The 23,100-nt window shown below is 38.4% G+C and overlaps 1 protein-coding gene across 4 annotated transcripts in view; it reads left to right on the forward strand.

The window, feature by feature from the left end:
• The window catches only part of tho2 (THO complex subunit 2-like protein), a 1,047,711-nt gene that overhangs the window by 298,257 nt on the left and 726,354 nt on the right, over positions 1-23,100 (forward strand). For all 4 annotated transcript variants that reach the window (XM_090374101.1, XM_090374103.1, XM_090374104.1 and 1 more), the window contains exon 17: positions 10,000-10,080. In XM_090374101.1, coding sequence (XP_090230227.1) covers positions 10,000-10,080 — 81 coding nt within the window. The remainder of the gene's footprint in view (positions 1-9,999; positions 10,081-23,100) is intronic.

The following is a 23,100-nucleotide window of genomic DNA, read 5'->3' on the forward strand; positions in this document are numbered from 1 at the left end:
TGTTTGGTATTTTTGCCCCTTCTGACACCACAACAAACTCAATAACAATATTTGCTTTATTGATATTAGCAGTATCAATTATAATGCAGAAACTCTAGTACTTAATTCCAAAAGTAACTGTTAAAAGCAAGTGTATATTAACAAAACACTTATTCTAATTCATAATTATATGAGCAAACATATCACATGTTCCTTGTCTCTGAAATATTGCTTGGTTTCTGTTAATTAATCTTGATCCTCTCCAAAAGTTTATGTATAATCATGGAGCGCAAAAAAAAAAGTGCATTTTAAACAGGCAGCAGAAAAAAATAGATAGTAACTATTATTTTGCTAATGCGTGTCCAATATAAATCAAATTTACAAAAACTAAACCCAATTAAAACATCTCTCATTCTGATTAAAAAAAGTAGTTTGATATTTGGATATTTCGAAATATTTTTGATGCCCTTTCAGCTACTTTGAATTATTCAACTTCTACCCCAGTTGAAATGTGTATGCAGACAACCAAATTTACATACTTACTATATTGAAAATAGAACTAAGATTTCTACTGCCTTTTTGTTTAAGTCTAGATATTAGTTTTGATTCCAAATGAAAACTGGACATGTCATCTTTGTTAAATGGTATTTTTAATTCTTGATAATTTTAACCCAATCAGTTTGTCCTGTTTCACGTTAATCTTTATTGGTTTTGATGGTAACTCATTTATAGTTATTTTGAGCAATATGTATTTTTAACACAAAATTGTTTCTAGTTAACTAAGGGAACATTTCTAGTTATTTTGAACAATGTCTTTTTCACATACAATTTTTTTCTGTAAATGCAATAAGTGTATCAGTTGAAGAAGGTCTAGTTTAATTTTCACCTTGTATTGGTATGTATTACATTGGTTAAAATTATTGAATAAATCAAATATGAATGTCAATTTTGATAGCCATTTGTCTTCAAATGAAGAATTATAAAATTTAGGTTCTCTATTTATACAGTAAAATTATTTGAGGTGGTTGTGGAAGAGCTCATCCAGTTCACAGCACATACTGATCATCTCCCATTACATCATATGGTTTTGAAAAAAATCTTAATTTTCAAGTATGTTAGGTGTGTGTGTATGATTAGCATTGTTTGGTATATTATGTTAGTAGGTAAATGAACAAGTTTTTTTAAGTTGAGTAGTAAGAATAAAAGCTGCAGCCTCTACCAACTGGATCCATGCAACTGGAAGATTGGGTTGGTAAGGAGCTTTGCAGACAGACAGATTTTAATATTGAAATACAAAACAGCCATTTTTATTTAGTTATTGGGATTATTTGGAGTTTAATTGTACTGTTGCCCATGCATACTAGTAATTTAATTAAAAAGCTTCTTGTGGAAATGTATCTTTAGTAAATCTTAATAGTATTCCACATAATGTCTTTGAAATTGTGGGAAAAGGTTTTGAGTGATTTTTAGAACAAGGAAAACAAACAATGGAACCATCAGATGAATTTGGCAGAACAGGGAAAAGAGATTTTGAACCAGAAGAAGTTCCTATTTAAGAAGTTTTTGAAAAAAGCAATATCAGAGAGGCCATATTAAAGAAGTGGTTGCTACATATCTTCAGAGAGAATGTCAAGGTGAAATTGTATTGAGAGTTTTGTTGAGAAGATATAAGCATGTCGGGTGCATTTGTGATAAACCTTTTAAATGGAGAGTAGATTCAATTATTGAAATGGCTCTTTTTTGTTATTACCTGGATAACCTCACACTTTAAATTTAAAAAAAATACCAGTAATAACATCAGGATTTCTCAGTTCAAGCCTTACCATGGAATAACTTTTAAATATTCAGAACATATAAATGGCAGCATAGATTCTGTGTGGTGTGAAGTAGTTGGAGGTAAAAGGGAAATGAGAGTGGGGGTATGCTGCAGACCAGAACAATGTGCAGACTGTGACGAGACCATCTACATGCAACGGAATAGTTGAACTAGTGGGATTGTGTTATTATTGCCATTACCTGCCAATAATAACACATGGCTGGCATGTACCAAGTAAAGTAAAAAAAATTAAATTAGAATGGCTATCAGAGTTGCAATAATGATAATAGTAATAATTTTTGTATTCTGTCAGTGTATTTTTGACTTTTTATCTGCTTTGTTGGAATTTGAGAATCATGTGCATATGAACATTATGGGTTGGAAAAACTGGTGATAGAGGGACATAGATGTATAATGTTAATTTGCTAATTGATTTATTTATTTATATATATTTTTTTGTTTCAGTTTCTTATCTTACATATAATTGTTTAAACTTGAAGGTGCTAGTTGGATCATAGTGGTCTGCTGGGTGATGTAATTGCAAGTTTCTTCTTGACTGTTAGCATTAGTAGAGGCATACAATGCCTCTACTAATGCGAAGTCAAGAAAGAAGAAAGAAGCAAGAAGAAAGCAAGCTTATGCTGCATCAGCCAAATAAAACTCTCCCATTTCACCCCTCCATTCGTTCCAAATGCCTACCCAACTCATCCTTAAATTTATTTAAGCTAAGCTTCTGCAACAAAAGATGGAATCCTTTTGTTCCACCAATCAGCTACTCGCAGGCTGAAGGCAAATCTATTCAACAACTATCTTTCCTCAATTTGAAACTGTGGTCCCTCAGGTAGTGCCTCTGTGGGCAGGAGCAGTAGTGCATAGCACATGCTTCTTGATTAGACTGGGGTTCGAGCCCGTGACCGCCATATACGGAGGATGTGGTAAGGGAATGACCACCTCATATCCCCAGAGCAATATGGCCTTAGTTTTTTTTTTTTTATTTTTTATGTAAACCCCAAACATGAGAGGAATTAGAACATATAGTACTCGGGTTGGAGTTGAGAAGACGAAAGAAGATATTTGTTGACATTGGACTTGAACTTCTGTAGACTATAATTTTCAGGAAATACGTATGAAGGAAGGTTGCTTCAGAAGGCAGCAGTTGAATGAATAAACGAGGAAGATGAAAGTTGCTAATGCTCCTAAAAAAAAAAAAACAGATAACAATAATAGCCCCCTTAGTTCTTGGTCTGAGCAAGAGGAAGAATCCCATCAGCATTCAGCTTACTCAACCCATTCAAGGCCTTATACACCTCAGTAAGATCACCTCGCAAGTGCCTACTCTCCAGGCACTGCAGTTTGCAGAACTTAAGCCTTTCTTGGTAAGAGCACACCTTTGTTCCCCTCACCAATCTGGTTGCACTTCTTTGTACTTGTTTTGGCAACTCAAAATCCTTCCTAAAATCAGACCTCCAGACCTATACACAGTACTCTAGGTGTAGCCTGACCACTGTCTTGTGTAACAGGATAAGCACCTCCCTGTTCCTGCTAGCAAAATTGCTATGTATCATAGACAAGACTCCATGACCTGCCCTGGCAACCTGGCGCCTCCGTAGCCAGGTGGGAAGAAGCAGCAGTGTGTAACGCACGCTTCTTGATTAGACCGGGGTTCGATCCCGTCACCACCAAATACGGGGATGCGGAAAGATCAGGGAATGATCACCGCATATTCCCGGAGCAATATGGCCTTAGTTGCTAATGCTCCTAAAAACCAAATAACAAACAAACATAACAGCCCTGGCAACCCGTCTTCACTGCTCAGCGAACTTCATATTTGACTGCACAATTACCCCCAGGTCTTTTTCACTTTCCCCTTCCCTGAGTTTAGTACCACACAGTTGGTACATATCTCTTCGGTTATTGCTACCCATATGCAGTACTTTGCATTTGTCAATGTTAAACTTCAGTTGCCACTTCTCAGCCCATTTTCCCAACTTATCTAGATAGGTTGGGGAAAAATAAGTTCGGAAAATCTATATCCAGTTGGAATTGAATGCTGTCGTTAATGTCGTTAACAACCCAGCCAACCTTTGTATTATCTGCAAACTTGGATATTAAATTCTATATACCCTCATCAATATCATTGATAAATATACAAAACAACAATGAGCCCAATGCTGAATCCTGCGGAACTCCACTAATATTTGTCCACGAAGAGCAGTGTACATTGATTACCAGTCTCTGTCGTTTCCCACTAAACCATCCTTTAATCCATTGTAGCAACTTACCTTTAAGGCCATACCTCTCCAGTTTGTACAGCAGTCTTTCATGTGTAACAGTATCAAAAGCATTCCTGAAATCCAAGTATATGATATAAAAATTATTTTTGGCATTCAGTTCCTTTGTGACCACATCATAGTATTCAATCGAATTGGTCCGACAAGACCTCCCCTTAACAAACCCATGCTGTGTCTTAACTATTAATGCAGTCTTCTCTAGATGATCCTGCAATGCTTCTTTAACCAGTGATTCCATTATTTTCCCCATAACTCAAGTTAAACTAACAGGTCTATAGTTAATTGTGTCACCTTTTGAACCCCTTTGTGAATTGGTGATACATTTGCACAACTCCAGTCCATGAGGGACCTCCCCTGAGTCCAAGGAAGCTCTCATAATTATGGCTAAGGATTTGTTTACTTCCTTTGCTGCCTCCTTTAATATAACTGGATAGATCCCGTCCAACCCAAGTGCCTTCCTTATGTTTAACTTCAACAATTTCTCCTCCACTTTTCTCTCAGTTATTACAAAATCACTTAGCTCCCTGTTAGCGTTTGATAAACTTCTGGTGCTACCCTCATTGAATAACTCATGTGTGAATGTAGATTCAAAATTCTCATTCAGTTTATCAGCTACCTCAGCATGATCATCAATAGGCAACCAATCTATGTTAACTGACCCAATCTGATTCATTCTTTTCCTTCTAGAGTTTACATAAGAAAAGAACTCTTTGCTGTTTTTCTTTGCATCCTTTGCCAAAGATTTCTCGTAATCTGCCTTACCCTGCCTAACCTAGGTAAGGAGGGATGATCTAGCCAAGGAGGATGTCTTTGTGTGTTCCAGGTGCAGAGAGTGTCTAGAAATTAGGCATCAACTCAGCGTTCTACTGGGCGTCTATGAGACCTTGACCTGTAGGGTAGATGCCCTCGAAGAAATTAATATGAGGGGCCCGTCAAGCTCTCAGCTGACCAACTCAACGCCAGAGTTCACTCCTGGGCATCAGGCAACACAGTGGCAATCTCCAAGGCAGAATGCGCTGGTCTCAAAGGATCTAGTTATTGTTGGTGACTCTGTTGTCAAGGAGACAGGGAATATATTGTGTAAAAAGGATAGATGGAACAGGACCAGGGTATGTCTGCCAGGGGAAAAGTTGATGATGCTGTAAAGCATATGTCATCTTTTAAGAGCACAAAAGGTGATGTTGTTGTACACGTTGGCACCAATGACATTAAGAGTAGAAGATCTGTAGACTTACTTAACAAGTCAATGTTGCAAAAAAAGTCGTGAATTAGGGTTAAATTTGAAAGTGTCTGCAATTCTGCCCAGACTCGATAGGAGGGAGTACATGATGAGAGCCTTTTCAATCAATTCGGCCCTGGAGGAAATGTGCAAGGCTCAAAGGATAAAATTTTTTTCAGCCTGGTCTGTGCTTGTTAACAGGAGAGACTGCATCTACAGGGATGGGATACACTTAAATAGAAAGGGTGTAAGAATATTTGCTGATGCTATCGAGGCAGTGTGAGGTGGGTCGGAAAACTGCCAGCTTGGGGGGATTCACAGACTGACAGGTTAAAAGTAGCCCAGAGGTTAAGGTGATTCTTGCACAACTTCTATTAGAATAAGTAGCAACCTGGAGCGAGGGGAGCTGGGAGTTTCAGGGACTGATGGCAATCATCGTGAAACAGGTGGGTATATGGGATGTGTTAGGGTAACTAATAATAAGAATAGGAACATGTATACCAATGCCAGGAGTATAGTAGATGAATTTGAAGTGTTGGTCAAGACATCAAAGGCAGATATTGTTGGGATAGCAGAGATGTGGTGTCACACAGATATAAGGAATACAGAACTGGAATTTGGGGAGAACAATGTGTACAGAAAGGATAGACAGGATAGGAAGGGAGGATGTGTTGTGCTGTTAATTAAGAAAAACATAAAATCAAAAGAAGTGCATCCAGTTGATATAGATGAACAGTGCACTGTTGAGCCAGTTTTATGTGACATAAGCACTGCGAAAGCAAAATGAAGAGTAGGAGTGTGTTATAGTCCTAATGACTCGAATGAGTACAATGGACAGTTGTACAGAGAAATAGAGTGGGCTAGTAAATCATAATGTCTTATAATGGGGGATTTTAACTTCCCAGATATTGACTGGAACTTGTGAGTTGGTCACTAACAAACTAGTCAGACTTTTGTGGATTTATTGGATGATTGTTTTCTGCAGCAGCATTTTCGAGAGGCAACCAGAGAGGATAATACTCTTGATCTGGTTATCAGCAGTGATCATTCATGTATTAACAATTTGCAGATAAAGGAACCACTAGTGGCAGTGATCCCAGATATTGACTGGAACTTGTGGGTTGGTCACTAACAAACTAGTAAGACTTTTGTGGATTTATTGGATGATTGTTTTCTGCAGCAGCATGTTCGAGAGGCAAACAGAGAGGGTAATACTCTTGATCTGGTTATCAGCAGTGATCATTCATGTATTAAGAATTTGCAGATAAAGGAACCACTAGGTGGCAGTGATCACAGGGTACTGATGTGGGATTTACTTAAAGATATAATTACTATCAGGGGAAAATTAAAGGGTTTTTGCTTTCGTAAAAGTGAGTACAGTGGTCTCAGACAGTTTTTAAATTCTGTACAGTGGAATCAACTGACGATGTTACCAACAGTAAATTCTAAGTGGGAAACTTTCAAGGAATTAATCGTGGACGCCACTAAAAGATTCATACCTGTTAAGAAATATTGTTCAATGTTTGGGCCTAAATTGTTATCAAAATGAGACTCGTGACAGAGAAGAAAAATGCATGGGATGCATATAAATTATCAAGCGACTCAGAAGCCTATGGCAGATATAAGCTAGTCTGTAATCAGGTCACAAAGGAGGTTAGGCAGGCGAAGGCAGATTACGAGAAATCTTTGGCAAAAGATGCTAAGAAAAACAGCAAGGATTTCTTACTTATATAAACTCTAAAAGGAAGGGGATGAATCTGATTGGTCCACTTGATATTGATGGTTCGACAGTTGATGATCCTGCTCAGATAGCAAACAAACTGAATGAGTATTTTGCATCTACATTCACACATGAGATGAGGAGTTTGAAAATGGCAGAAGGTTATCAAATTGTAGCAGGGTGCTTAATGATTTTATAATAACTGAGAGCAAAGTGGAGAAATTGTTGAAGTTAAACATAAGAAAGGCATCTGGGGTGGATGGGATCTATCCACTTATATTAAAGGAGGCAGCAAAGCAACTAAGCAAACCCTTAGCCATAATTATGAGAGTATCCTTGGACTCAGGGAAGGTCCCCACGGACTGGAGATGTGCAAATGTATCCCCAATTCACAAAGGGAGATCGAAGGGTGACACGAGTAATTACAGACCAGTTAGTTTAACTTCTGTTCCGGGTAAAATAATGGAGTCACTGGTTAAAGATGCATTGCAGGATCATCTAGACAAGACTGCAGCAATAATTCAGACACAGCATGGGTTTGTTAAGGGAAAGTCTTGTCTGACAAATTTGATAGGATATTATGATGTGGTTACAAAGGAACTGGATGCAAAAAATAATTTTGATATCATATATTTGGATTTCAGGAAAGCTTTTGACACTGTTGCGCATGGAAGACTATTGTACAAATTGGAGGAGAATGGTATTAAGGGTAAGTTGCTACAATGGATAAAAGGATGGTTGAATGGGAGAAGACAGAGGGTGGTAATTAATGGGTGCTGATCTTCATGGACTAATGTTATTAGTGGAGTCCCACAGGGTTTGGTTTTGGGTCCACTGTTGTTTTGTATATTTATCAATGATATTGATGAAGGTATATCAAGATTAGTGTCGAAGTTTGCAGATGATACAAAGGTTGGCAGGGTTGTTAATGACAGTAATGGCAGTGTGCTACTGCAACAGGATCTAGATAATTTGGGCAGATGGGCTAAGAAGTGGCAACTGAAGTTTAACCTTGACAAATGCAAAGTACTGCATATGGATAGAAGTAACTCCAGAGAAACGTACCAACTGTGTGGTACTAAACTTAAGGTAGTAGAAAATGAAAAAGACCTGGGAGTAATTGTGCAGTCAGATATGAAGTTTTCTGAGCAATGCAGACAGGCTGCCAGGGCTGGTCATGGGGTTTTGTCAATGATATATGGGAATTTTGTTAGGAGGGAAAAGGAGGTGATTGTCCCTCTGTATAAGGCAATGTCAGGCCACGCCTTGAGTACTGCGTACAGGTCTCGAGGCCTCATTTTAGGAAGGATGTAAATTTGCTTGAGCGTGTACAGAGAAACGCAACAAGATTGGTGAGGGGAATGAAGGGATCTTCTTACCAAGAGAGGCTTAAGTTCTGCAAATTGCAGTAGCTGGAGACTAGGCACGTGCGCATTGATCTGATTGAGGTGTATAAGGCCTTGAATGGGTTGAGCACGCTGAATTCTGATGGGATCTTTCCACTTGTTCAGATTACGAACCTAAGGGGGCATAAATCCAAATTAAGAAAAGACAGATTAGAATAGATGTGCGAAAATTTGCCTTTAGCTAGCGGGTGGTTAATTGCTGGAACCAACTTCCATCTGTCATTGTGGAAGTTGATAGGTTAGATAAATATGAGCAGGAACTGGACAGGCATTTGGAGGGAATGGTCTTTTTTTTTTTTTTTTTTTTGGCTGATGCTGCATAAGCTGATACACTTGCTTTCTTGCATCACATGCCACTACAACTACTACTACATGAAAAAGTATAGTAAGTCTATAGTATATATAAATGTATGTGCATTTACTATATGCACTGTATTTTGGAAAAGGGAAAATAAATGAAAAGTGTCACATAGTTTCTCTACTGGAGTGCTATTATCTAGGTTCTTTGGCAATGAAGCCCTTTCCATAATAGATAAGATCTGTGATCGTGTGTGTGTGTGTGTGTGTGTGTGTGTGGGGCACCTCCGCAGCTGGTTGGGCCGGAGCAGCAGCGAGTAGCACACATTTCTTGATTAGACCAGGGTTCGACACCGTGACCACCAAATACGGAGGATGTGGAAAGGTCAGGGAATGACCACTGCATATCTCCGGAGCAATATGGCCTTAGTTGCTAATGCTCCTAAAAACCAAATAACAAACAAACAACTGTGAACATGTTTTTAAAGCTCACACTACTCTGGGATGCTTAATGTTCTTTACAGTGTCACATGGGTAAATACTAACTGGATGAAAGTTAGTATCATTGTTACTTACCGAAGACAGTCCAAACGTTTTTAAAATTTAAACATGTTTATTCGATCTTACCTCAGTGAAATCACGAAACTCAGAAATTGAAGAATATGTCACTTATTTTTAGTAAGCTGCTAATCTTGTTTATGAATAACAATCGGGCAATTCCAAGACTATTTCTCGATGTTGTTGAAGAATGAAACATCTTGAGACTGTGGTGCTATTTATTTTGTATGATCAGCTATCACATTATGCTTTGGTGAATGACAATCAGAGAACTAAATTTGCCAGTTCTTGGTTGTTTTTCTCGGGTTTGCACATTTATAGAGATAGTGAGAAAATGAGTGGTGTCTGATAATGGTTTGAGAGAGTTGGTAGATTTGACTGTACCTGTATTTCATCCTTTGAACGTTTAAATGGATATTGAAGCATTATTGTTTGTGAGTCCAGGAAGAGAAACATCCTTCTTGGATGTTTCTCTCTTTTTTTTGCTCATATTATAATAATTAAAATGATTTTATTGAGTCTCACATTGATTTTATCATATAAATAATTTCAAGAAATTACCTCTTCTTAAAATTTCAAGTGTGTCATAATCATGCACTGGAAATCAGTTTACCTTATATTGAAAATATTAATTTTCGTTTTATAGAGTTGGGGATATGAAATATTCTATCTTATAGAAAATTTGTAGTTAATTCTTTAATAAATTTTTAAAGACTGTGTTACAGAGGCACTAGCAAATCCAGAAAAGGACCGTATGAAGCATGATGGTACTAGCATTTCAGTATGGCTGCAAAGTGAGTTTTAAAAAATCATGAAAAATAATTTTGAATTGTAATTTTTCTAAAAATGCAATATACCGTGAGACCATATCACATATATCCTTAGTACACAATAGAAAACTTTTTGGAAAGTTGTAAACTTTAACCAGTGATACTGCCAGTGCTAAAAAATATATTTTGACCTCCTACAAAATACCCTTAAGACATAATTTGCTTGCCCTTTATTGTCCTTGTTGTTGGAAATTCCTTCATCTCAGAAAACCAAGAATTCGTGGAATGGGCAGTCAAATCTGATTATAAGGATAATGCTGTGGCCAAATAATTTTAAAAACCAGTTACTTTCTTAAAGAACCAAGGTTAAAATTGTTTGTTTTCTGTTGATTCTGGTATATTTTATATCTAATTATTATTTAATTTTTTTTTTTTTTTTTTTTTTTTTGTTGTGAAATTTTATTTTTTTATAAGTTTCTTTGTATAAGTATAATATTTGACTTCATTTTATTAGTCTATACTCCAAATGTTGGATCCTGAATTCACATTTCCAAGAAAACAAAAAAAAAAAACAAAAAAAAAAAAAAAACAAGTCAAGATTTTTTTCAATTTCGATTTTGGCAAACCAACCCATAAACAACTTCTATACATTACTTCATTTAAAAACTGATTAATCATTATATTAATATAAATGTGATGGTTATAATATTATGTCTAGAAAATTGATGCACGGACTTTTCCCATGATACACAGCCTTCAGAGTTAATATAGTAGTGAAGATGTAAAGAGAAAAAAAAAAAAAAAAAAACCATTAATGGTAGCAAGATATAAATGAAAGGAAAATACAGATGATAAAAAGATCTTTTCAAATTTTGGCTCTCTGACAGCATAACCATAAAGTGTGGGAAGTATCGATGGGCACAGAATGAACAACTCCATATACCTGTTGATTGAAATAAATTTGTTTTTTCTTTGAAAGCCACTTGCCAATGAATGGCAAGTGGTTTTTTTTTTTTTTTTTTTAAAGTTCCTCCCACTCCCTCAAAAAAAAAATAAGAGCCAGGAAAGTCTTAAGTTTCTACAGGAAACTTAATATTCAAGTGTTTCTCATCCTTCTTGTTTGTATACTAGGTTATAATGAGCATACTCCCTGTCCTTTCCCCATTATTTTAATATCTTTCCACAAACTCTCATTCTGCCAGCCTCAATTATGATTAATTTTTGATTAGAGGCATTTTGTGGGGATGATATTTGGAAAAGTTCGCTTCTTTTATCATTCAGCCTTCATTGCATAAATTAGTGGCTTGCATAGTATACGTCCATTGTCTTTCAACCTAGCCCTTTGGCATGTTTAGAGATTATAGAAATGCTATATTGTTTTGGATGCCAATGCCTTTTGTCGATGGGAGATGAAATCACCCCCCCCCCCCCCAAAAGCATATTTTCATATTACTAAAATAAATTGTGCAACTACCAACAAAATGTAACAAATAAAACTTAATTAAAATATAGTGAAAAAATTAAGTGAAATAATAAAGTGAAAAAAAAAAATAAAATAAAGCCTAATGGAAAGTTTATAAAGAGCTAAAGCATAGACAGAAATAAAAATATTCAAATAAATGCTAAAAGTGACAAAAACAATATATACCAAGACGGTTTCAAAGTGATGTGCTCCTCTATCAGCTTTAAAGACAAGTAATGTGCCATACTGCCATTATATTGCAAAACCAGAGAATATATCATTAATGTGGATCATGATCAGGGACACCCCCCTTTTTTTGCATGCTTACAAAAAAAAAAAAAAAAGAAATGGATGGGGCAAAACATCAGCTGTAAGACTGAGTGGAAGTAGAATGACATACGTTTTCCTTGTTATAAGTTTGCCCTCATTCTTCAAGCTGAATCATAATCGTTTCCGTAATACTATGTATGTGGGTTCATGATGGCGGTTTATTGTCAAAACCCTGCTTGACCTATGTGCTTCCAAGTAGATGCACATCCCAAAATTTCATCATTGGAATATGCATTACAATTATATGCTCCTCACATTACTAATGCTTAGCACAGTGGAATAGGTAAAGCCTAGCAAATAGTTCCCTTATGCTTTGAGATACAATCAGAAAGCCTATGAACTGACTTGTGAATATGACATGGCCCACAATCCAGGCATGTGATCCTGTTAACAGACGGTGCATGTTGGAATAAGGGAATGACAGAATAATAGTTTTATTTCTTATTTGTTGTTGGTGTGTGCAAGATTTACTTCAGCATGTTTATTCCTGATGCACAAGGCCTACTCTTAATTTTTTTTTTTTTAATGAGATCCCCAAATACAAGAGGTATTAGAACCTATAGTACCGAGTACCATGAATGGGTTGGAGGTTGAGAAGATGAAAGAAGATCTTTGTTGAAATTAGACTTCAACTACTGTAGATTGTAATTTTCAGGAAATATGTAGGAAGGAGGGTTGCTCCAGAAAACTGAAGTTGAAAAATAAATGATGAAGAATAAAAGTTGGTTTGTGAGTTCCAAGATGTATAGCAAAAGGATGTTGACTGGTTGTAGCATGTATTCGTACTGCTCTGAAAGAGATAGCAAGAATTTAGAGAAGCCAGTTTAGAAGAACAGTGCCCGTGGAAATATATATAGAAAAGGCATACAGCAGAAACAGAACATCTGCGAGAAAGAGAATGGAGAGACTGTTTGGTATAAGTCATTAATTAACTTTATTGCCATTCTTTTGAATGGAATATAGAAGCCTGAGACAGGTTTTGGGAGCACCATTCCAGATGTGGGAAAAATATTCCATGGTGGGGCAGATTTGCGATTTTTACAGAGTGAACAGCTGTTTGGAAGAAAAGTAACACCAAGTGTGAAAGAGAAAATCCAGATTTTAAATGTAGAGGAAGCAATATTTGTGATGTGCTTATGCCAAGAGAGAAATTAGAAGTCAGGTTAATCCCAATAGAGATACAAAGGGTACTAGGAAAGTTTTGCAATATGACGCAACAATGAATCACAGGAAGCTGCTTGTTGCTGCATGTTGAGACATGTTCATACGTGCATAGTAGCCACCGCGCCAAGTCGATGGGCTCAGTTATTCATTAGTAGTGAGAGTGTAAAGTGCTTGCGATGGCATCGTGGTTACGAAATGAGATAAGGACAGTTTTGCGGTATAATTTCGTGCGTGGTTTAACCATAGACCAGTGCTTAGAAGAAATGACTCTTGCACTAGATGATGATTGTCCACATCGTACAACGATATTCAGGTGGTATAGAGAATTCCAAAGGGGAAATTTCACTCTGGAGGATTCTGAGAGGCCAGGAAGGCCACGATCGTCAGTTACGGAGGAAAACGTTACTGCTGTGAGGAAAATGCTTGACGAAAACAGGCGAGTGACCTACCAACAGATAGAGGATACTTTGGGCCTAAATGCACCAGCAATTCGTTCGATTCTGCAAGATCATTTGCACGTGAAGAAACTTTGTTCTCTCTGGGTGCCGCATCAACTGACTGAAGAGCAGATGACACGACGTGTGACTTGGTGCCGGGAGATGTTAAAAAACTTTGATAAGGGACAATCTCGATATGTGAACAACATCGTGACAGGTGAGGAGACTTGGCTGTACTATTACGATCTGCCGACCAAGGCTCAAAACAAAGTTTGGGTCTTTGATGATGACGACACACCCGTAATTGTCAGAAAATCCCGATCTGTAAAGAAGAAAATGATAGCTGTATTTTTCAAATTGAGTGGAATTGTGGAATGTGTCGTTTTGGACACGCAGAAGACAGTCACAGCTAAGTGGTATACTGAATAATGCCTGCCTAAAGTCATTGGATCTATGAAGAACCTGCGGCCAAAGTCAAGAATGGACACCTGGTACCTCCATCACGAAAATGCTCCAGCTCACCGCGCCAAAGCCTGCACCGAATATTTGACCACGACAGGACTGAAACTTCTCGAGCACCCTCACTACAGTCCAGACCTTGCTCCCTGCGACTTTGCACTGTTCCCGCATGTGAAAATGAAGCTAAAAGGGAGGCGGTTTTCCAGTGATGAGGACCTTCTACGGGCTTGGGACAACGAGTGTGCTTTACTCCCTAGTGAAACTTGGCAGAACTGGTTTAAAGATTGGTTTCGGAGGATGGAGAGGTGTATTGAATGTAGAGGAAATTACTTTGAAAAAATTAAATAAACAGAGCTGTATTGCAAAACTTTCCTAGTACCCTTTGTATATGACCTTGCATAGAAATCGGAGTGTTATCAAAGATAAGCATAAGAATCCCTTTTTGAAAGATGTAAGACAGAACAAACTTTAGAAGGATTGAAATCGACTAAGTTATCTTTGCCCCACTGGAGAATTACTGGAGATTAGCATTTAAGGAACTGGTAGTGGATATTCAAGAAGTTGAGGCTGTGTGAGCTGGGCAAGGTTTTTCAAACTGAAAAGTGGAATGCAATATGCTATCAACAGCAAAACTATGGATAGGATTTTCAGTCACTGGAAGAAGGTCATTAATGTAGAAGAGGAAAAGAGTGGGAGAAAGAACTGAATCTTGGGGAATACCATCATTAATGGAGAGGTGAGAAGACAATGAGATATCTACCATCACCCACAGTGAGCATTCAGAGAGAGAAAACTGGATACTCAATTACAAAGAACAGTTGGCAAACCATAAGATGGAAGCTTCGCACATTTATGCGAACACGATCAAAAGCCTTTGAAATGTCAAGAGCAACTGCTTGAGTTTCACCAAACTTTACCATTGAATTTGTCCATAGAAGGGTAACACAAGTCAGAATATCACCAATGGATCGACACTGACAGAATCCATTCTAGTGATCATTGATCAGATGGAAAGTTTCTAGATAGCTTGAGTTGGGAGTTAATTGATTTCTCCATTACTCTAGAAAGCGTAGAAGTAATTACAATGGGACAATAATTGGATGGGAAGGATTTGTTACCCTTATGGATTTCCCTTATGTTACTCTTATGTGAATTTCCAAGCAGAAGGAAAAACGCCTTTGGAATAAGAAAGTGAAAAAAAAGGCAACACAGAGCAGGTGTAAGTTCAGGAGCACACAAGAAATTGAGACCAAATGGAGAAATACTGTCAGGACCTTGGAGCTTTCTTTGCATCAAGATTGTTCAAAATCCTACTGACATCCTTTTGACGGAAGACCACATGAGGAATTGAATGGAGTATACTGGGAATGGTGGGTGCTGGCTTAGTAAGGTCATTAATACATGAGTTGGAAGAAAAGTAGGATGCAAGTAGGTCAGCTTAATTCTTTGCTGAAGTGGCAATAGAACCATCTGGTTTTAACAGAGGTGGGAATAGAGATGGGCAAATTTGTGGCCAGTAGCTTTGGCAACAAACCAGAATCATCATCAGCCATTTTCAATCCACTGCAGGATGAAGGCCTCTCCAGCAACTTTCCAGTTCCTTCTGTTTTGAGCACTGGCCATCCATTCACTACCCACAAACTCATGAATTTCATCATCTCTGCCTTTGTCTTCCAGGTTTTCTTCTAGCTCCTCTTGGATACCATTCTGTTATTTTCTTAGTCCATCTGTCATCGTGTCTTCGAGCTATGTGTCTTGCCCAAGACCATTTTAGTTCTTTAGTTTTGATAAGAGTGTCCTTTACTTGAGTTTGCTGCCTAATCCATGTGTTTCTCTTCTTATCTAACAGTCTGATTCCCAATATGATTCGTTCCATTCTTCGCTGTGTAGTTCTCAGCTTCTCTTCCATTCTTTTGGTGAGTGCCCAAGTTTCACTTCCATAAGTCATGGTGGGGAGTATACATTGGCTCATTATTTTACGTTTCAGACAAACTGGGATATTGCTCTTCAGTATGTGACTATATTTCCTGAATGCTATCTATCCAAAATTTATTCTTCTCTTGACTTCTAGCCATTTATCATTATTACAGCTAATAACTTGTCCCAGATAAGTATATGACTCCACCTTTTCAATTACTGCTCCTTCAATCATTATTTCCCTTTCTGTGGCATACTTGTTCATCATTATTTTTGTTTTAGCCATATTCATCTTTAGTCTAAAATCCTTACTAGCTGTGCATAACTGATTAAGATTTTTCTCTAATTCTTTGGGATCGTGGCTTATGACCACAGTGTCATCTGCAAATCGTAAATGGTTTAGGTACTCTCCGTTCACATTGACTCCTTTCTGCAACCAGTCTAATCTTCTGAAAGCTTCCTCAAGGGCAGCAGTAAACAGCTTCGGAGATATTGTCTCCCCTTGTCGAACTCCTTTCTCGATTTTAAATTTCCTACTGTCTTTGTCTAGTCTAATAAAGGAGGTAGCACTTTCATATATTTTTTTCAAAATCATAATATATGGGATATCAATGCCTTGTCTTTCCAGTGCCCGAAACATTGCCTTATGCTGTATGGAGTCAAATGCCTTTTCATAATCCACAAATGCCAGGCATAATGGTGTTTTATATTCATTTGCTTTCTCCATTAGCTGTGATATTACGTGAAGGTGGTCCATAGTTGAGAATCCTGTCCTAAAGCCAGCTTGCTCTTTTGGTTGATTTCTTTCTAATCTGTTAGTAATGACCCTTGTGAACAACTTATAGATGGGGGATAACAAGCTAATTGGTCTATAATTTCCAATTTCTGATTTATCTCCTTTCTTATGCAGCAAAACTATGATTGCATTATTTCACTGCTTAGGCATCACACCTTTTTTAATGCATTTTGTGAAGAGCCTTGCCAGTTTTTGTGTTGTGTCTCTTCCTCCCAATTTGAACAACTCTACAGTAACTTCATCTTCCCCCCGGGGCTTTCTGATTCTTCATTTTCTTCAGCGCATATTCTACCTCATCAGGAAGAATATCAACGTATGTGCTACTAATTTGTGATCCGTGTTCCCCACTGCTGGCATTATTCCCTCGCTCCTTGTATAATTCTCTATAGTAGTCTTCTGCTATTTGAATTATGCCTTCTCTGCTGTTTATAAGTACACCATCACTATTCTTCAGTTTCAGTATCATTTGTCTTTCTGTATTACTGCTCATGGCTGCTGATTTAAATCCTTTGTTTTCCCTTAATGCTTGTTCTACTTTTCTTGTGTTAAATCTTCTTATGTACTCTCTGAGTCTCTTTCTAATGGCTTTGCATAACTCAGTATACTCAATTTTCTCCCTGTCAGTGTTTTTCTTGCTTTTCATTTGTCGTTTCCGGTTCATTATGACAAGTGTTTCTTGACTAATTTTTTCTTCTTTGGATTTCTTTTTCCCTATAAGTTTCTTGGGCTTTATCACTTTCAGAAAGTTGTAATATTCATCGATATCTTGGTCCTGAGCAGTCTGCAGAAACTCAAACTTGTTCTTAAGTTCCTGTACATACTGCTTTTTCTCCTCATCTGTTATCTCAAAGTCCTTTGTATTATTTACTCGAGTCATTTTTTTCCTTTCCTTTCCTACATCTATATCAAGTGTACATCTTACCATTCTGTGATCACTTCCAACATTTACCTTATTCAGGACGGTAACATCATTTACTATATATCCTCTGTTAGTGAGGATGAAGTCGATTTCATTGGTTGTTAATCCATTTGGACTCTTCCATGTCCACTTTCTGTTCACCCTTTTCTTGAAAAAAGTGTTCATTACTGACAGTCCTTGAGATTCTGCAAATTCCACAAGTCTTTCACCTCTTTCATTTCTTTCACCAATTCCAAAATTTCCTATAGTTCCCCTTTCTGCGCTGTTTTGTCTTTTTCCAACCTTAGCATCTCCCATAATAATAGTGTAGTGGGTTTTCTGCTCATCTAGAAGATTCTCAATTTCGGTGTACATTTCTTCAACCTCTTCATCATCATGGCTCGATGTTGGTGCATAAATCATTATAATCTTTAGTTTGTACCTGTTAGAAATCTTGAGTATTAGTCTTGACACCCTCGGTGATGTACTTTTGAATTCCAAAATGTTGTTTTTAAAATCTTTATGGACCAGAAACCCAACTCCACCGTCACTCCTTTCACTATTTCCATTTTTTTTTTTTTTTTTTTATGAGAACCCCAAACACTAGAGGTATTATAACCTATAGTACTTAGTACCGTGCTTGGGTTGGAGGCTGAGAAGACAAAAGAAGATATTTCTTGATATTGGACTTGAACTTCTGTAGATTGTAATTTTCAGGAAATACGTATGAAGGAAGGTTGTTCCAGAAAATGGCAGTTGAATGAATAAATGAGGAAGATGAAAAGTTGGTTCTGTGTGTTTGAAGTTGGACAGTAAATGGATGTTGGCTGGTGGCGGCACGTGTTCGGACTGTTTTGAAAGAGAGAGCGGGAATTATAGAAGCCAATTCAGAAGAACAGTGCCCATGGAAGTATCTGTAGAAGAGGCATGCAGCAGAAACAGTGCGTCTATGAGAAAGCGAGTGGAGAGACTCTGTTAGAGATGAATCATTAATTAACCTAACTGCCCTCTTCTGAATGGAATCAAGAAGCCTGAGAGAGGTTTTGGGGGCACTACCCCAGATGTGGGAACAATATTCCATGGCAGAGCGGATTTGCGATTTATACAGAGTGAGCAGCTGGTTGGGAGAAAAGTAACGCCGAGAGCAAAAGAGAAAACCAAGTTTTTTAGATGCAGAGGAAGCAATATTTGTAATGTGCTTGTGCCAAGAGAGATTAGAAGTCAGGGTAATCCCCAAAAGAGATATATCATTTTGCCTAGAAATCGGAGTGTCACTAAAGATAAGCATAGGAGCAGAAGAATCCTTTTTGCGAGATATAAGACAAGATTGAGTTTTAGAAGGGTTGAAATCAACTAAGTTGTCTTTGCCCCACTGGAGAATTACCTGAAGATCGGCATTTAAGGAATTGGCAGCAGATTTTCGAGAACTTGAAGCTGATTGAGCTGGACAAGGTTTCTCAAAATGGAAAGTTGAATGCAATGTGCTATCATCGGCAAAACTATGGATAGGATTTCCAGTCAATGGAAGAAGGTCATTATTATACAAGAGGAAAAGAGTGGGGGAAAGAACTGAACCTTGGGGGACACCGGCATTAGTGGAGAAGTTAGAAGACAGAGAGCCATCTACCATCACCCTCAGTGAGCGATCAGAGAGAAAACTGGATAACCAATTACTAAAAACAGTTGGCAAACCATAAGATGGAAGCTTGTTTAGAAGACCTTTATGCCAAACACGATCAAAAGCCTTTGAGATGTCAAGAGCAACTACTTGTGTTTCACCGAACCTTTCCATTGAATTAGTCCATAAATGGGTAACATAAGCCAGAATATCACCAGTGGATCGACATTGACGGAATCCATACTGGCGATCGTTGATCAGACGGAAGGTTTCTAGGTAGTTTAAGAGTTGGCGGTTAATTGATTTCTCCATTACTTTAGAAAGAGTAGAAGTAATTGCAATGGGACGATAATTGGATGGGAGGGATTTGTCACCCTTTTTAGGAACTGGCTGGATATGAGCAAATTTCCAAGCAGAAGGAAAAACACCTTTGGAATAAGAAAGTGAAAAAAGGCGGCAAAGAATAGGAGTAAGTTCAGGAGCACAGGTTTTGAGAACAAGTGGAGAAATACCATAAGGACCTGGAGCTTTCTTAGCATCAAGATTCATCAAAATCCTTCTGATATCCTTTTGATGGAAGACCACAGGAGGCATTGAATGGAGCGTGTTTGGGATGCTAGCAGGTCAGCTTTATCCTTGGCTGAACCATCTGGTTCAGCCAAGGATAAAGAACAGAACCATCTGGTTTGGACAGAGGTGGGAGCAGAGATGGGCAAAAGTTGCGGCCAATAGCTTTGGCAAGAGACCAGAATGCTCGGCTACCATTAGGGCAAGAAGCAAGTTTTCTACTCTTAGCCTGTTCAAACTCTAGTTTGGACTGATTAATAACTGCTTTACAATTGTTGCGAGCTTTGGTGTAGGCAGAAAATGAAACTGAAGAATTAGAAACAAGCCAATTACGATATGCAATGTTCTTCTCTTGGACAGCCTTAGCACATTTATTGGAAAACCAAGGTTTAGATAAAGGACTAGATTTTAAAGGGGAGTGTGGGATAAAGGATTCCATTCCTCCAAGAATAATTTCACTGACACGATCTGAGCAAACGTTGACATCAGAAGTTTTGAAACAGTAATCAGACCAAGGAAAAGGAGAAAAGAAGTCTCGCAGGTCATCCCATTTTGCATTCTTGTAATGCCAAACAATACGAGGTTCGGAATAGCCATGAGATAAAGGTTCCATTGGAGAAGAGACAATCACCAAGTTGTGATCTAAAGTGCCTAAAGGACCTCTCACTTCAACCTTGTACTTAGAAGGGTTGTTTGTGAGAAAAAGATCAAGCGTATTGGCTGTATGATTAGGATTGTCCGGTATTCTTGTAGGTAAATGAACAATCTGTGCTAGGTCATTAGTAATTGCAAAAGCCTCAGCATCTCGACCTTCTGGGTCGGTGTGACTAGAAAATGGAAGCCAGCTGGAGTTGTGAACGTTAAAATCACTAAGGAAAATTACCTCACTGTTAGGAAAGTTGGACTGGAGAAAGTCAAGTTGCAAAGAGAGGAAGTCAAAGAGCTCCAAGTGATTAGTGGAGTTGGGAGAACGGTAGAGACAACAGATGAATTTTACACAATGAGGTAGAGAGATTTTAAGCCAGAGAAGATCAAAGAGAGGAGATTCCAAATTGCCAAGTCTTTGACAGGGAATATCAGAACGGACATATGCACAAGTACCACCTTTGAGGCGAAAGGAATCATACAGCAAATAATTTGGACATCTGAGATGAGCAGTAGTTGAATCAACTGATAACTGAGATTCTGTCAGAAAAAGTACATGGGGTTTGGAAGACTGCAAGTGGAAATCGACATCGTTGAGATTAGAATTGAGACCACGTATATTTGTGAAATGAATTAGGAAGTCCTTGGGAGGTTTAGAACTTTTCACAGATAAGCTTGCTCTGTTATTTTTACAATTCATGGTGTATTCAATAGTAAGAAAAAGTGGGTGGGACATGCTGTATGAAGTAATGAAATTTTTGGATATGGCGTACATGTGGTAAGAATATACCCAGATCCTTGACATAACGTGGCCTCGACAATGCTCCCCGCATACACACTACTCGGACTCCCTCCAGTCACTATCTGGCAGAGTAGAGGTAGCAAGATTATACACTAGCTGATCCGGAAGCTTCCTAGAGAGTTACCAATAGGTTCAGTCCGGTGTACTAACTAGCGGCCGGCCTGCGAACACCGTTTTAGAGCTGTACCCTCGAAATGTAAGGAATATTGGATCTCGCCACGACATTCATCATAACCTCAAAAATCATCAATCATACTGCATGATGGAAGAGATAGGGAAGGGTTGGCCGGAACTTAGCTCTAGAGACTAAACATGGGTTCCACCACTTCAAACCTCCAATAAGCAATGTGGTGGTATTTCACCGGTTGATGAGAGTCATCTACCACCTAGTACTGCCTGGTAACATAGAGGGGTGGCGTTCCTCCATGTGGTGTGGGCGCCACACCTCAACCCCTGCTTACGTTGGTTCACACCTGGGTGGTCACCCACCATGTACTTGTGCATGAAGGTTATACCCAGGATTACTAACAGTCCCACCATCGTGAAGGTGCAAGCAGAGGATTTGGCTGTCATAGACCGTCCGGACTTCGCCGAAATTGGGTCCACTTTGACTTGAGAGGCGCCTCCGTAGCCAGGTGGGAAGGAGCAGCAGTGCGTAGCACACGCTTCTTGATTAGACCGGGGTTCGATCCCGTCACCACCAAATACGGAGGATGCGGAAAGGTCAGGGAATGACCACCGCATATCCCCGGAGCAATATGGCCTTAGTTGCTAATGCTCCTAAAAAACCAAACAACAACAAACAACTTTGACTTGAGTGTCACCCGAATATCAGTTCCATCAGCGTTTTAGACTCCCAGGTAGCAAGAACAGCTTGTCTGGCATATCTGAGAGAATGTCTGTGACCAACCTCAAGGACCAATTGTCCATTGGTGTACAATGGAAATAGTGAAAATAATTTGGCTATAATTCAGCTATAATTTGGACAAGAAGCAAGTTTTCTACTGTTAGCCTGTTCAAAATCTAGTTTGGACTGATAAACTGCTTTACAATTGTTGCAAGCTTTGGCATAGGCAAAAAATGAAAATGATTTGGAACATGATTGCAGAGACTAGCCGAATACGATATGTAACATTCTGCTCTTGAACATCCTTAGCACATTTAATGTGAAACCAGGGTTTAGATATAGGATAAGATTTTAAGGTGGAGTGTGAAATATTCCATTCGCACAAGATTAATTTCACTGAATCGATGAGCAAACATTGACATCAAAAGTTTTGAAACGGTATTCCGCCCAAGGAAAAGAAAAGAAATCTCTCGCAGATCATCCCATGTTGCAATCTTGTAATGCCAAACAACACAAGGTTGAGAATGACCATGAGAGAAAGGCTCCATTGGAGAAGAGACCATCACTAAGTTGCCTAGAGGAGCACTCACCTCGACTGTGTACTTAGAAGGGAAGGGTTGGGTTGTTTGTGAGAAAAAGATCAAGCATTGTGGTTGTGATTAGGATTGTCGGTATTCTGGTATGTAAATGAACAATCTGTGCAGCCATTAGTAATTGCAAAATCCTCAACATCTTGACCAGCTGAGTCTTTGTGACTAGAAAATGGAAGCCAGATGGAGTTGTTGAGTATTAAAATTACCAAGGAAAATTACCCCACTGTTTGTAATGTTGGAATAGAGAAAGTTAAAGAGTTCCAAGTAATTGGTGAAGTTGGGAGAATGATAGAGGCAGCAGATGAATTTGACAGAAGGAAACGTGGTAGAGTTTTTAAGCCAGAGGAGATTGCAAATACTAAGTCTCTAACAGGGACTATCAGAACAGATATATTAAAACCCTGGAAATGAAAGGAATCATACAGCGAATAATTCAGACAACTGAGATGAACAGTGGTTGAATCTATTGATAACTTAGAATCTGTCAGAAAATGTACATGGGGTTTGGC

The sequence above is a fragment of the Mastigoproctus giganteus genome, chromosome 5 (genome assembly GCF_048544385.1).
Source record: "Mastigoproctus giganteus isolate SK-2022 chromosome 5, ASM4854438v1, whole genome shotgun sequence".
Classification (NCBI taxonomy): Eukaryota; Metazoa; Arthropoda; class Arachnida; order Uropygi; family Thelyphonidae; genus Mastigoproctus; species Mastigoproctus giganteus.